Source organism: Apteryx mantelli, chromosome 3 (assembly GCF_036417845.1).
Source record: "Apteryx mantelli isolate bAptMan1 chromosome 3, bAptMan1.hap1, whole genome shotgun sequence".
NCBI lineage: Eukaryota > Metazoa > Chordata > Aves > Apterygiformes > Apterygidae > Apteryx > Apteryx mantelli.
The window spans coordinates 74,347,066-74,363,780 of record NC_089980.1 but is presented as its reverse complement, the minus strand read 5'-3'; the positions used below and the strand labels follow the sequence as shown (position 1 = coordinate 74,363,780).

Below are 16,715 nucleotides of genomic sequence, written 5' to 3'. Positions count from 1 at the left end.
TTTTAAAAAACAGTAACTTTTGTCTAATTTCTTCCAGTGAAGGGATCAGTAATTTCCTCCCTCAAGTAATACTCTATATTAAAAGCCCCAAATTCTTATTATGCTTAAAAAAAGTAAACAATACCTCCAGAGAGTCTCCATCACATTCCCCATCCTCTGTATTCTTCCCTATTTCTTCAGTTATACTGTTCACCATGTCAAAAAACCTGTTAAAGCAAACAAATACACACTTGAGACTTAGTATGGGGACATCAAGAATAATTCTCTAAATGACTCAAAAGAATGAACCAAAAAAAGGTTTAGATACAATAAGTATGAACTCAGTGCAACAGCAACTTGTTTGTGGGCAAAATAGTAATACTTTCTGTTTACATGGAGACTTCACAGCCAAAATTTGCGGTTTTCCTACTTATTTTTGTAACATATAAAAAGTGCATATAAACGTCCATGATGAATGAAATTATCAATGGAATTCACACTTCAAAAAGCTATGTACCAGGCGAAATTATCATCCCATACCATTGTTTCTTTATGTCCAATAAAAGGACTGAAACATCATGAAAAGTTCCTAGAAGTCTTGGATGTATTTGGAGAAGACTCTGTGGTGCAGGAAAGCTAGTTTCAGGGGTATTTTCAGTGTAAAGGAGTCTATTTTACAAACCCACATTGAAAAAAAATATATATATATTTCATATAACTTGTCCCCCTTTGAAAGAATGGACGAACACACATCTCTTAAATCTCACATTGCTTACTAGGGATACTGGTACAATTTTACCTATGTAAACATGACTATAGGTATGTAAAGAAATCAAGTGTGCTTCTCTGTCATCAGAAATAAAACTTTAGCTTATTGTTATCCAAAATGTTCCCAGTTCAGAAAATCCATGCATAATTTTAGGAGGCATTTGGATTGTTTTAAAAAAAAAAAAAAGTTAAATTTGTAGGTATATTTGTTTCTAATATTTGTCTGTACTTGGGCTGTGACCCTTCAGATCTCATGAACCTCTAGGGCAGTACTGGGCTTTCAGGTGGAAGATGATGAGAATCGAGGATGTTCAGACCACCTCTTGCCACAGTTTTGAAACAGTCAGTCCCTGTTGTGCATGCAGACACAATCTACCCTATCACAGGCCATTTATATGAAGCAATAACTGGGACACACCTCCTGCAGTGAAGTTCTGTGCAGAAATAGATTTGAAAGTCATCAGAGTTGTGCAGCACATAGAGGAAACAGCACCGTTCTTCAAACTTCGAAATGCTGAAAGAACAGCCAAGTAGAACGTGTTATTGGGAAGATGCATTTGGGCTTCTACCAGCTACGTCAAACCATACAAATAATCCCATTTACTGTGAGAAAGCACCATCTTAAACCTAAGAAGCCATGATGCATTACTTTACTGTAAACTTATATTCTTATATCCTCCAAAGCTCACATTCTGCTTGCCCCTAGTTCACACATTGCCTAAGAGAGAGTAGGAGCAAGGTCCTGCTTAGAGTAAGGTCCTTAAATTCCACTCAACACTGTCATTACTGGGCTCCTCAAAGAAAATATCAAACCCTATTTGAATAAGCTCTTTCTGCAAGTTTGTCACATATTCAGCATCATGTGTCAAGCTGATTCAGTAGAATTGATTGTTAATGTATTAGAACAGAAAAAAAAAGATGGCTAGAGGTATTGTAAAGGAATAATAAAATATTTGAGAAAATGACAAATTAAGTCTCCTTATTAACATTCTTAAGATACTGGATGAAATCTATGGTTCTAATGAAATCAACTGACTTTAGCTGGATCAAGATATCCATCATGTTTTTAATCCATTAAGAGAACAGTAAAGTATGACACTATTCTATGTTGTGCCAAAGGCTTTATGAGCACACAGAGTTGATTAATGCAGAAGTATTTCTTCAGGTTTCAGGAAATATTTGTAATTTTCATCCTTTAATAAGTGTCTATAGTTATCTGATCACTGTCTCTTTTTATGACTTCTGAACTGTAGATCCCTTGTGGTAACTTTTGATAAGCAAATGGCTCTTTGGATAAGTTGGGGTCTTTATATAACACACATTTTAAATACGCATTTCATAAAGCTACTTACAAAAAGAGTGAGCTTCATTAATAAGAACATATGTCTTTGGGTTTTGTGACTCATTTATTTTTATGTCAGGAAAAACCAATACGTGCTAAATGAGGTACATATCTGGGAAGACAGTCACTGCCCCCAGTTTACAAATTAACTTTTAATCCACTAGGGTTTACAAACATATACGTGAACTTTCCAGAGTCCTGCTGATATTAACAGAATTACTCAGTCTTTTAAAGTTCCATGTGATTTTAAATATTTTACTAACCTGACAGGCACAGAAAATCAGTTACTGAGACAGTAGTGAATAAAAGGGTAAGAATGTGGGGTATACGCAGAGGTCAGGCAAATCCATAAATATTTAAAGTCTTTAAGGGAGTGTTTACATTTGCTTATATGTTGTTTTCCTCCCTGAAAAAAGTCATTAAAGTAAAAAAAAAAAAAGACTAAAAAATACCCAGTTATAAAAAGAAGCTGGGTAATTTGCTCAGGAAATGCCTCATTTTGAGAGTTACCGAGCATATGTACTACCCACTGGCTTCTACGACAGCAGAAGTGGAGCTGAATTTGCAAAACTGAAAAGCCAAGCAGGAAAGGATAATGCTGTGTGGCCCTGAGCCCAGCTCTTGTGTGCACCCAGAACTCCTGCTTGTCAGTGACAAACACTGCAAATGCTGTAAGTATTGTTTACCAATAATTCTAGATGAAGTAGCAGATAAAGCAGGTAAGCATTGGCATCAACCACAGAGAATTAACTTCAAGGAATTTGTTGATTTTCTAAAAGTGGGGAGAGCTTTCACAGTTATAGTTAGAATTAAGTAGTGTGACAGGGTTCCAAGTTCCACGAATGTCAGAGAAGATGAGAAGAGAACTTGAGATGGAACATGAACATCCCTGTTGTTAATCCTTACACTATGAAGAAAACTGAATGCAGATCTGAATCCAACTTTATTGCTATGTTTCTAACACTACATTTATCAGCATGATCTGTGAAGCACTTTCCCATGGAAACACCACAAGTAGCAGTTATTTCATAATCCAAGGCTCCTTCTGGATACCAGGAGTATTCCACTTCCAGTCTAGCAACTTCAGTTTGCCACTTCTTTTTTTTTTTTTTTCTCTCTAAATTGGAAAAATAAAGATCGTATCCTCCTGCTCATATGGTGTCAGCTCTGCAGAACACTAGGGAGTTTTTCAAATAACCTGAGAAAGATACAAAGCACCTTGGGTAGCAGCCATGTTCCAAAAGCTTTGATGAAGTTTTTAAGACTAACAGTACTTTTTGGCTTAATTCAATAATATATATTTGTGTTTGAGAGGACATATGACAAAAGCAGAGTTATTTATGTTACAGCACAAACCGCTAATCAATGAGTTTGCTAAATCAAATTTGGTTATCATGGCTTCCTGCATATAGAGTGTGATTCAGCACTGTGTTCAGAGCTGCTTATTATTTTTCAGGTCCCTTTGCAATTCTTGAGAGCTGAACTCTATTACTCATGAAATAAGATGCTGATTACACTGGCTCAAGAGGAACACACCGACCAAGTGTCCCCTCAATCATTTCCTTGAAGTATTTACCAAAAACATTAGTCATTCCAAAGTTAGATGTCTCTTCAGCCCCGCTGACAAGAAATTCCCTACGTAACGCAGTAAATATTTATGGAGGCCTTTGTTGAAAAAGTCTCCAAATCATGTACAAAGACCTGCCTTGTATGTTAAGGCTGTATCTCTACAGCTGGCTCTTACTAGCCTAGAAAGGCTGAGAAGCCTCATTAAGCTAGAAACTCCCCCTTCCTAAACAGCTTTAAGTCTAGGAGCTTCAAAAGAGCCAAAAATAGTCCGGATACAAAAATAGATTAGAAGCAGGTCTGGTTCTGAAGGCTGTCCCACCCTAAAGACTATCTGGCTTCATAAAACTAGTTAAAAACTGAAAGATATTGGAAAGGGAATGATCAGAAACTTGCATACATTAGAAAAACAGGCTTATTCAGTTTTGAAATTGCATAAGATAAAGATTTTCCCCCTGCAGTTCCTCATAGAAGCAGCCACTGAGCTTTCTAAGAATTCACAGCGACTCTTGGCTCTATTGATTCTTTTTAAAGCTTTCCAGGGTTTTTTTGACATCTGTCTAGATGAACACAGACTGGAATTTTAATTGACAAATTAACTGACAATTGAAAATTTAAATAACAAATGCAGGAGGGTATATACAAAACACTACTGACCACACAATGGCTTAACAATGCCAAAAAAAAAAAATTTTAAACAGGGCAAAAATTATATATGGGGTGTGTGTGTGTGTGTGTGTATATTTTTTTTTGCAAGTACTCAAAAACATACTGTAACCAAAACCCAACCAGACTGAACTAAGTGTATCATTGCAAATTCTGCTTAAAATAAACTGAATCCCACAGGAATGAATCTCTATGTCTATTGATAGTTTTTTAAGTTACTTTTTGGAAGGAAAAAGAATCATCCATCTGTGCAAAAAATGTACTGCAGACATAGCAACAGCTTTGTGTGTATGGAACAGTTATTATTAGAACAGAGCAACGACTATTTAAAAAAAAAAAAAAAAAAAAAAAAAGCTAAGCAAATACACTAAATGCAAACACCAAAGTGGAAAGTCACAGGATGCCAAAGTGTAGATAAATCCTAGAAAAACAAATGAGACTAAGACAAAGAATTGATCTCAACAGTTCACAGCAGGGGTAGAAGACTACTTGCTTAGTATCGGTAGGTACAAACAGTAAACACATTATGTTTGACCTGGGCATGTTAGCAGACCCATTGGCTCCGATTCTGCCGTTCTCTACTCACAATATGGCGTAAAATCCTGATTTAAAACAAACAAATACAAAAAAACCCCAAACCCAACAACCTCCAGTGAAGGCTTCTTCATAGCAGGTAGAAAACTCTCCACTGAAATCAAGCAAAAAGATGGCCAAGTTTCCTCCTTTGTCAGCACCTGACAGGCCCCTCCCAAAAAGGGAAGCGTGCTGAAGAGAAGATAGCATGCCTTGAACACGTAACATCATTCTCTTCTAATCCAGTCAAGTTATACTTGCAGGTGTCATTTCTGAACCTACTGCTTATTAATCCTTGTTAACCTGCTCCACATGAGTCTTCGGGAGGTTTTTATATGTTTTTCTATTGACTTCCTTCTCTGTTTCCTCAAACAATCTCTAAGTTTTCACTTTGTGGCCAATCTACCACTCTGCCACATCTGTCATCACTGTATGGACAATCTCTCTTCCCCATGGGACCCCTCTGAAACTCTGTTCTGCTGCCATACCTGTACAAAAACAAAACAAAAAAAAAAATCCCACACCCAAAACTTGACAACCGGTAAGCAACTAGAATACTGCAAGACCCACAAAATACCACCATCTTGCCAGTTCCTCATGTTCTTCCTGTCTGCACCCACTTGTCACTTCTGGGCTTATATACTCTGAACATCAAGCATTTGGGACAAGAACTGCCTTCTTTGCATTTATGAGTTTTCCAATATGTCAGAATCTCAAACGTGTGACCGCAGTTCCTGGGCATGGCATAAAACTCAAGTAAGATGGCATAAAATGTAAGCAGTTATTTTAATTCCAATGTTACTTAGCATAAAGTCAGTGACTACTACCATCAAGAAAAATAATAGTGCTTTAACTTAACATGCTGTTCACTAATTTTTACATAATAGACTCTGCAACTGGTCATTTCTGAATCCAAAATAGGACTCCTCAGGCTTCACTTTTATCAGGGCATCTGTGGAAGTACCTGCAACACCTTGATTCAATTTTGTGCCTTTTATTCCACCAAGGCCCACAGCATTAGCTCAGCGTAATACTCATTCAATCACTCTTTTCATTTCAAAACATGAAAGAGAAACTCACCTTACTCCCCTGATAGAAGCAGCACTGAAGTTCCACTCATGAATACCTTTCTGTAAAACACAGAGGAAAACAAACATTCCTTTTTAAAATGAAGAGCCAGTAGGCATATCTTTTAACCTAGAACTCAAAAGAAACACTTCAGTTATAACAGTCTATTGCCTTGTAACAGTTATTCTTCTGGGCATTTTTTCAGTCAAAAGCAATGTGACAAGTTCTAGATAGAAGTTTTGATTTGCTCGTTTCTTCACCATTTACTTGGCACACACAGTGCTTCCCCCCCCCCCCCGAAGTTATGCAAAAGCAGCAGAGCAGAGGGGCTGCCCATACAGACTGTCCTGGGTGCTGAATTTAAGGTCATGTGCAACCCGCCGGAAAAAGGGAGAGAAGACTCATCTCTGGGAATAACAGAGCGTGCTCTACATGCTTAGGCTCCTCAGGATGTGGGAAGAACAGGCTGGGAGAGATAGAAACCAGGAATTCTGATGCTGGAGTGCAAGGTGGCAAGTTCCCGAAAAGTAGGCAGAATTGCTTGGGGAAGGAGCAAACCTAAAGGCAGACTGTCAAGGGAAACAGAAAAAGAGACTATTTCCCTAGGAATACAGAAGAGAGCAGTAAGGCTGTACCAAAGCCCTGAGAGTTGCCGGACTGGTAAACCAGGCTGGAAGAAAGAAATCACCTTGCAAAAACACTAAGGGCCAGGCCTCATTTATTTTCAGATCTTTTAAATTTAAATCTGTCACACAGCAGAACTGAGTTCCCTCTACAGACAGTCATATCACTCTAAGTTTAAGTTCTAATAAAACTTCAGGAATCAAAAGCCTTTTGTATCTTCTGATGAAAACACTCTTCTTTCAGAAAAGTTCGAATGACACCACCTCAAAGTTGTGGCAACCTTTATAGCCTAAGGGCACAGTGTCAGCCACAAACATAACCAAATGTATCCCAAAAGAAGACATGAAGCTGGGCAGCTTATAACACATTTCATGAATAGTGAGATATATAGAAGTCATAACAGATACACAGCCAAAATAGTTGTACTATGTGCAAGAAATCATAGAGAAAACTATTTTCTCAGCTATAGCATTTTTCTGTAAGGCTTCCTGGATCAATTTCTCCTGTGTAACTCTTTCCTTGCTGTTCAAATTGCATTAAAAGGTTGTGATGCTAATATAAAATGCCTAACACAATGTGCCAGACTTAAATGCAGTTTTCTTTCTTGAAGCACAAACTTCACATGATTAAGTGAAGTGTCCAGTACTTCTCTAATGTAAAATGGGGGGCTGGGGATTCCAATGGGGGAAGGGGACAGGGAAGGAAAGTAGCCAGAGGTGAATAAAAGGTGGAACTGCATCTTGAAATGGAGGTAACAAATGATGTCAGTATGAAGTGTTTGTGAAACTACCATTTGAGTTACCTGGTTCTCTTGCATAAAGATCACCAGCTTAATCCCTCTGCTAATAATGAGAGCATATCTGCAGTGTCTCTTACTCCTCCCTCCACATACGAACTCTGCCACCTTCCAATTTTCCATCCTTGGAAACTTTCTTCAGTGCTTTGCTATTGGCACCTGTCCAATTCCCACTGCTGGGAATAATCTAAAATTTAAATCTAAAACAAGCACCCTGACAGGCAGAACTGTTCAAGAAGCATAAGTATTGTGGGTTTTACCTGTCATTTACATACAACTAATCTCTCACGGATTCATACATCTTTCATTTACCACATCATGTTCTCAGGCAACGAAATAACACAAAAGCTATGTCCCCCATGATCTTGCCAAGTTTTGAATACATTGGAGTAAACATATCAGGAATGCTATCCAAATTCAGCATCTGTTCTTTGGTTAGGCAAAAAAACACCAACCACTCAAAACAAAACTCAAAATGGATTCAGAAGCCAACACGAAACAGAGACAGGCTGTTCTATTTCAAACTTGCAAACAGCACTGCTGCATTCCTCTAAACCTATGAGGAAAAAACTGCTAAAGTTAGGGAACTTCAAGGCAACATAATGTGCATACTAAAAAATATAATGCTATCTGACTTTTATATACATTTGTCCATGTTAAACTTCATACTACGAAAGGCATAAACATTCAGATATGTTGTTAAAAAGCCACAGAAAAGGAAGAGGACACATTATTTTTCCTGGCAATGACTGTCAACCCCCTAGTCATTAAAAAGTTACTGGTTTCAGACTCTGCTGTTTGAGTTCCATTTTGCATCTGAAGCAGAAATTCAGTTTGTACATGAAAAAAAACTTCATAAACTTCGTAACTCATAATTTTTATTCTTAGAGCACTGACTGAATTTTGGAAAATAACTATAGGTAAATACATTAATTTATGAATCAAAATTAACTGGAATCTGAACCATGAGCTGGTAAAGCTCTGACAGACCTACAGTGGGTAGATTAAAACTAGGTAGTTGAAGCAGTTTCCAACCCCAGCTGCCTATCTTGTCCTTGCAGCAAGGACAGCTGGTCTGTGCTTGTTATGGCAATTTTCAGCCTTGCATATTAAGAAGAAACAAAGTGAGAGTATTTCTCACTTGGGCTGAAAGATAATATATCTATTTCCTTCAGAAAAATCTCTTATCAAAAACAGATACTGCATTGGTTATATTTAACTGAAAAGGCCAGTTCCCTTCCAGTGCCTTTCCTCCCTTCTGATGGATTCTAAGGACTTTGACAAACTTGCAAGGGCAGATTAAAATTGTGTAACTGAAGCTGTAACTACTGTACTTCCCATTGCATTCTTTTGATGGATATCACTGCTTGCAGGCAAGGATGCCTGAACTGAGTATTAATCAGATCCCAAGCTTCTGCATAAGCTCACCACAATAAGGATTCTGGCTAGAACAAAAGTACTAGCAAGTCCATCGAAAACTGACCTTGTTTAATGTTACTGATTAATAGCAGGGCAACAAAAATAGGAAACACTGATCTGAAGAAAATAGAGAGATACACTGCCAGAATAAGGAAAAAACTGGTTTACCATACTGGAGGAGAACCTTGAAAAACGGAGTAACAGAACTGCAAAATGAAAAAACACTACAAAGCAAAGGTTAGAAACTGTGGATAGCTGAAGTCACCATCTACTGAACACCAGACAGGTACAAACTAATACATCCAGATCCTTCTCCCAAGCACAGGATGACTGTGAGCCATCAAATGAGATATTCATGAAGAAGGCCAATGCTGGAAGTATCAAGCAAGAGATCTCCAGAAGCTAAAAGACACATTAATGCACCACAAAAGACTTTGAATGTGGTCTACAGTCTGGGTGCACACGCTCAAGAAAGGATAACTCAAACTGGAATATAAACAGAAGTCATGGGAGGGGGTTGCCATTATGGTCTATATATACAAAGCCTACTTGTTTTGCCTAAAAAACAAGTAGACACTAAGAGAAATTAGGATTCTCCTATGGTAAACTTCAGAGAGGAAAAGGAACTATTTAACATGAGCACGTTAGTACAAGAACAAATGAGTATGAAATGGCTATGAACAAATTCAAACTGAAAGCTCCAAGACTTAATGTAACGTTCTTCGTTTTCACCAGCAGTATGCCACTCCAGACGCCTCTAGAAGTGCAGTGACATTCTGGAACCGCTTTCCAACACAGTTGTTTGTGAAACCTAACAAGCATTCAGATGAAGCTTGATTATATTATGCAAAACATATGGTGAGTGTTTCTGCAACAGAGGGGAACAGGACTCAATAGCCCTGCCAATCCATTCCTCTGCCCCTTCTTATACAATAGATAAGCCACTTAACAGAATGGAACAGATTGTTTGGAGATAAATTACTATATTTAAAAAAACAAAATAAAAAAAACCCCAAACCACAAAACACTTATTTTCTTAGTTTTTTTGCACAGGCTGAACCTACCTGTAAAAACACCAGTCAGAATTAACTACACATCAACAGAAATTCATTGATCTGGGCAAACATTTCAGTTTGTGTTACAAACTAAACATGCTATTTCAGCCACTGCCCATTTACATTGTCTCATTAACAACAAAAATTGCAAGCAGAACTGCCTCACATACCCTACATACAAAAACGTTTCTCCTTTAAAACAACTCAAGAACAAAAGCTAAATGATGAACTACCTGAAAAATAGGTCTTCGCTGTCCAATCTTGCAAGCAAACAAAATGTTGCCAAAGAATAATGAACAGTGTTAGTTCTTAAAAATAAAACCATCACCAGTGTTCTGCCTCCAACTGACCTGTCTTCCACTCGTTATTCATATTCTCCTCCCATTTTTCCATGCTCCCTTCTTTCTCTGAGGTTTTCAGGTGTCCTCCCTGTCCTCACTCTTACCAACAATTTGCTTCTTAAGCATTTCAAAATGCAATAACCCTTCAACATTTTCCTCTCCCCTTGTATCTCCAGATTTTCTAAGCTCCTTTCCAAATATGTCTGCATATCTCACACCTTGACATATGGGCTTCCCAGCTTTTTCGAGTTCTAGATCTTCTAAGCTTCTATCCATCCTTCCACCAAACATTTCTTCTTCGGCGCTTGATTGATTCCACTGCTATTTCAATACACCAATTTCTACTACTTGTTTCATATTAAAGAAGCCTTTACCACAGATAACAAGCAACACTGCAGGTACAAAAAGAAGAAGTTCTATTTGTTTATGCTACATTGTTTGTGTCATTTCAGTATATTATAAATTACTTATGAAATCTTAAGCTACAGATTTGTTGTATGCTAAGCATTGGTTTAAAACAACCTGAAAGTTTTTTTTTTTTTTTAAATGATGGAAAGATCCATTAAACAACAGGACAATCTTAAGAAAGATTAAGAATGCTACATTAAAAAAAATGCATGGCAACATATGTGCAAGACATCTTTATGTATGTTACTAAAACACTTTGTCCTTTGCAGAATCCATCATTAGATATGACTGCTTACATGTTATACGACTTATGTTGACACGCATGCTTTTTTTTTCCTTGCACAATTTAAGTTACAACTGCAGACAACATGATGGTATACCTTGTCATCAGGCAGCACATGCCAGATAGATACAGTCTTCTCCTCAGCTTCACTGTTGATGGAGAGATATGAAGGCTGATAGATTTTTGTCGGTTCTAATATTAACACCTTGTACAAGAAAATAATTTTTAAGAGTTAGTGCAAGACAGATAAAATTTATAAAGTATTAAAATCAGTAAAAATTATTCCTATAGTCACACCATATCAGCAACCACATGGGAAACACAATGAACAATAAAATTTCAGGTACTGGGCTAGTTAAGTGTGGCTCACATTAACTTAAGACACAAAATGCCAATTTTAAATTAGTTTTTTATGCAAGTCTATTGTGTATCACTCAATAAACACATATATTAATTTTCCCAAATGATTTCTCTGACTACTACCAGAAATCTTTGAAATCTTTCTGTCACAAAGGCATTCTCAAATGACATTTTGAAGGAATGACATCTCCCATGTGGATCGGAGTCAGGGTGTGCCTTTATTATCTTGTTGTAGAAGCATATTTGGGTAGCTCAAAAAAACCACCACATCATTCTAGAGATAGAATTAACTGCTTTTGAGTTAGACCACTGTGAACTGTAGAAGCTAGATTAAATGATTTTCTCAAGAGCAATAATCACCACTGCAAGAAGCTCAGGCTGACAACTAAAGATTATAGAAAATTTCTTGAAATAAATGAAACAAAATCTAGAATAATCTTGTAAAAGAGATGGGAAGCAATGCAGAAAGATTTGATCGAACATAGCCACTTCTTAGTAAATGAAGCCAATCTACTACTTTAATAATGTTCTGCCAGAATTACTTACAGATCCACTCCCTTAAAAGGAAAAGGTCAGCAAAGTCTGGCCATTTGAAGAAATGTGGTTTCTCATTAAGTTTTTTTTTTTTTTAAAGGATTTTTAATGCTTAAAATCTGATGTCTAAAACCCCAGATCTATATGGCCTGTGTAGAAGGCATTCTCATTTTCAGAACATGAAATATTGGTATTAGTTCAGGAAAAGGTCACTCTATCTTCCGCTATATCATTTATAGGAAGATTTCTGACCACCAATGATTAGCTGAGAAATGTTCAGAAGATGGGATGAATTAAAGCTGGTTAACAACCTGATTATCTCCTTCCTTTCTTCTTCCCTTCCCTCCCCCAATAAAAGCCCCAGTCGAACACCATCTCCAAAGTATCCAAGATGCAGAATTTCTTGTTCGATAATTTTGTTTCTACCAAACTGACTTCTGGAGTTTAAAAAACTTCTTTGGGAAATAAATAATGATTGACTGGGGCAACTTGGTCTACAAGAAGCTGATTTATGAATAAGCTGCTTGCGCTCTGGGTGCCACCAGAAATTCCCTTTGTCACTTTAACAAAAAGCATAAACACCGCAACAGGAACTCTTGGAAAGAGCCAGTAGTCAGAAATCTAAGCCACACTAGCTCCTACAGAGTCAATGACTGTGTGTACACACTTTGCAGATGACAGAAGTGCAAGGCCAAATTTTGAGAAGTACTTTGTAAATGGCCTTTAACTTTGTAAATGGATGATGACTAGTGGGATTTCAGAAGTGCTTCTCTGCATCTCTAGACACTTAAATACTTTTTAAAATCTGGTTTAGATCATCTCACAAACTGGGGTGGTGTGTTACTTCTTCCTCTAATGGCTACAAAGAGAAAAATGATACCAAAGTTACCAGCTAAGAGAGCAACTGACAGCTCAGCTGGTATTGATGACCAGGGGAAGTCCTTACCCTCAGGCTTTGAGAACAACTCATGCCAAGGATTCTGCAGAAAACTTCTTCTTTTAAAAGAAGTTATTTGTAAGTATCTGGGAGAAGGGAGGGAAAAAAGTTACTATGTTTCATTTTGTTGGCTTGTTGAATGGTGTGATTTTCCTTCCAAATACAGAGCAAATCATGGGCACAAATATAGTTTTGTAATACAAGAGATCATATTTCTCTGTCTGCAATACCAGAACAGTTTCCTGTACAATATAATCAAATTATGTGGTCACTAGGTTTATCTTTTGGCCCACACTATCTCAATGACCAGTTTGTTTCTTGATATAAATAAAAATCCAAGCCATTTGGCTTAGACAGTTCTGTAGGTCTGAGCCTATTTTAAGTATTTAATTGCAACATTTCATCATCAAAAATCTAAAAAGGACATGGTTTCCCTTTTACAAGTCCCAGAGGGTTCAAAATATTTTCTATTTCACTTCCCTCCAAAACTTTAGGCCCATTCTCTTCAGAGAAGCAGAACAAAGCTCCCTAGAGTCTCATGCTGTTTTCACTTTACCGTCTCAAGCTGTTACTGTTCAACACTACAGTCTTCCTTAGGGTTTATTACTCCACCTACACAGAACCCAAAGCATAGAAGCCAAAAGAACTGTACAAAACAATCAATATGCACTTCAAGTATTTGGAGGGCAACAATGACTACTATTTAAAACACTAAATGCTGTATTTGTTAGTAGTTACCAAAAAAAAAAAAAAAAGAGTACACAAGACATTATTTCCCCTACTTATATAGATAACGTATATGGGCAACAAAAATCTTTTTACAGGCTATTTTCAGCTCCTTTTAGAACATCAGGGTATTTAGTAAATTTAAAAAATTTCAGCAAATTATCTGTGAGAGAAATTGAGAAAGTATATGAATACATATAATCCAATATTGTTGAAAGTTATTGTCTAATAGTAGGAACAATAGGTTTCTGACTGTTTGGGTTCATTTTCAACCTCTGACAGAACACAGAATTTATCAGCAGTAGGATATGCAAAGCCTGTTGAGCTAGAGAGAGAAATAAAATCTCTTTTCTTTAAAACACAACATAATATAGTATCACCTAGAATAGAATGGAAAATTTTGCTTTAAAAACATATCTGTTGGTAGCAATCACTAAATAACAAAGCTCTGTCTTGACTTTTCTCTCATTACTTTGATATGGAACAGTCTGTGCAATCCCACTGTAATCACATGCAGTCAATTAAAACCAGTCTAATATGCAGGCCAAATTAATTTCTTCTGGGCAAGGAGCTTATTGCCTGGCAAGCTACAAACAAGCAGTGTTTTTATCAACCATGCTTTGTATTCATTTCCTTCATGTCACAATAAAAAAAAAACAAAACAAGACAAAACACTTACTGGAAATCTAACTACAGACACATCTGTCTTTGTGGCTTCAACAAGGAAGTCCATCCAGAAGTCAACAAGTTCCTGTTTGGCTGTATGCTGTTCTGGATTCAGTTTCTTAAAATGCTGATATATCAAAATGGTCTCTACAATAGACTTCAGATACCTGTGATTATCCAAGCAGACACAGACAGTACATTTAATACAATTTGTAAATAATAATCTCTCTACCTTTAATCACAACTTAAGCATTCACCATTGCGACACCAAGGCAGCCAGTAAGATTTTGGTTCTCTAGGATTGCTTTTAATAATAACAGCTTCCCATTTAAAACTGGACATGTAGCAACTACATTACTAATCTGAAATATAAATGAGTTCTGGGACACTCCTTCCCGCACATGTTCCTGATCACGTATACTGTCCACTATCCTAAACCATGAAAGCTTCATGAAATAGCTAAATCCTGTACCTACAGACTAAACTGAGCCCATGTCAAACTTGTTTCAGTTGTGACCAACCTCAAGGGGAAACTCAGGTGAAAAGTCCACTAGTTTAACCCAGTGCCCTATTCTGCATTCTGCATGGCATCTATATTGCAAGTTGTTTAACACAGATTTTTAAAACATGATGCTTCTGCAATCATACTATAAAGAAGACAACAGCTACACTAAGCAGCCTTTTGGCAATACTAGAGAAAGGATAACGGCAGTGCTGAATCTCTCTCCTAAATGCAGCTCATCCCTTTCTCCGGTATTTTTCTTTCTGGGGCTGGTTTATGGGCCTCCCCATAACATTGATTTCTCTTAGCTTTTTTGAAAAAAAGATATAAACATAATCTTACATAATTTTCATGATTACCGCTGCAATGAGATGTACAAGCCTAAAGAGGATTTGTCACAGTTATCTTACCACAGTTAAGACTATCCTGGAAATGTAGTTGCTACGCTAGTGACAAGATGCAAACTCAGAGGCCTTTTGGGAACAGCTCCATAGCTGTGCATGCTCTGACTGTGCTGCCGAGGCCATCTGGATATCCTGAGACAGGTACTACGTCTACTCCCCTTTGCACCATGAAGGCTCTGCTGAAGAATAGGCAATGGACCTAGAAGGAATTTCTCACCACAGAAATCCTTCCCGAAAAGCAAGCGAGAGTGCTGTATTTTCAGAGTTTAAGCCACAGACTTAAACCCCAAAGGCACTGGTACATAAAATCCTGACAAGCAGGCATTTATAAATACCAGAAAACTTTACCAAAAGACTTCTAAAGAGTACTATCCAGCTTTTTAGTAAAACATAACACATAGTAAAAATGGAAAGCATTGCAGATAAAGGCTGTTCACAACATGTTTATAAAATATTTGGTCAGAAAATCAGACTTCTCAGTTTTGATGGTGTTTCCTATGTTATGTCAATACAGGATCACCATTTCCATACATGCCATTCCCCTCTGATCACCTTCTGGAGACAGACTTTTCTGTCTTTATAAAAAGACAAAAATAAATAGATTGTGATACATGCACTCTTTTGAGTGGTAGAGTGACGACTTTTTAGTCAGAAAAGTCTGGGTTCTCCCCAGCTAACAGTATCCCAGTCCTTGGTGAGTAAGTAACTTGCTGCCTATATGCAAAGTGGAGCAGGTGCTGGGAGCCTGCTGTCAGGGCACACGTCTTTTGGCCTGTGCATAACAGATGATGAGTGTACAGGGCTCTCTTGAATCTTTCAATTTACATAACCTTTCCATTAATTGGACTTTGATCTGCACTGTTCTCAATCACAATCAGATGTGACTTGCACCAGACAGCTCATTTGTGTGCAAGTTCTTAAAACAGCTGGTATGTGCAATAACCCTCATACTATTTCAAGGTATTTCTGTGCCCTTTTAGCCAAGCTGTTTTACTCTGCACTCCCAGAAACATCCATGCAATTGTGACTAAACCCATGTGTCCCCACCACTTCTCCTCCTCTACAAGGCAATTCCTGAAATACAGTGTCTACAAGTAACTGCTCCTTACGCTCTTGCCCTCGGAAGACGCTAGAGCCAATTGTGAGTCCACCCTTCTCAGCCACTGAACTAAAAAGTTGTATCACATCTGTCCCTGAATAAAGGCAAAAAGGGGAAGTGATCCCTAGCCTGTGTGCAAGTGTAAGGAAACAAGACACAGACTAGCAAAATCGTTTAACAACCAGAGAAATTATCTCCTATCACATACATTTATGATAATTTTCTTGTGATCCCTCTCAAGTCTATGATTTGGAAAATGCTGCTGTGAAAAAAACCAAAAAACTGCTAATGGTATAAGTCTCTCCAGGGACTCAGGAACATGGTTAGACCTCACAGTTTCCTTGATATAATTTGCACATGTATTTCTCCCAAACAGTAAAAATGTTCTGAACATGCATTTTTAACCAGGTCTGAACACCTCCTGTGAGGTTTGCTGTTCATAAGTATTGCTGACCTGCTCTTTTACCAAGTGATATCATATACAGGGAGAAAAACAAAGCAGAAAATTACACATTGACCAGATTTTGCCCTGAAAGAAGAATTTTAAAGTGAGACAGTATTTCTTTCGAAATCATAGACACAACATTTTCTGGGGAAAA

General features: G+C 37.5%; 1 protein-coding gene across 1 annotated transcript in view; it reads right to left on the bottom strand.

Annotated features, from left to right (window-relative positions):
* Nucleotides 1-16,715, bottom strand: part of MAP3K5 (mitogen-activated protein kinase kinase kinase 5) — a 101,382-nt gene that overhangs the window by 23,956 nt on the left and 60,711 nt on the right. Inside the window, exons 10-14 of the mRNA XM_067293671.1 lie at nucleotides 14,125-14,278; nucleotides 10,986-11,093; nucleotides 5,975-6,024; nucleotides 1,166-1,261; nucleotides 125-206 (exon numbers count right to left, since the gene is read on the bottom strand). Of these exons, the coding sequence (XP_067149772.1) occupies nucleotides 125-206; nucleotides 1,166-1,261; nucleotides 5,975-6,024; nucleotides 10,986-11,093; nucleotides 14,125-14,278 (490 nt within the window). The remainder of the gene's footprint in view (nucleotides 1-124; nucleotides 207-1,165; nucleotides 1,262-5,974; nucleotides 6,025-10,985; nucleotides 11,094-14,124; nucleotides 14,279-16,715) is intronic.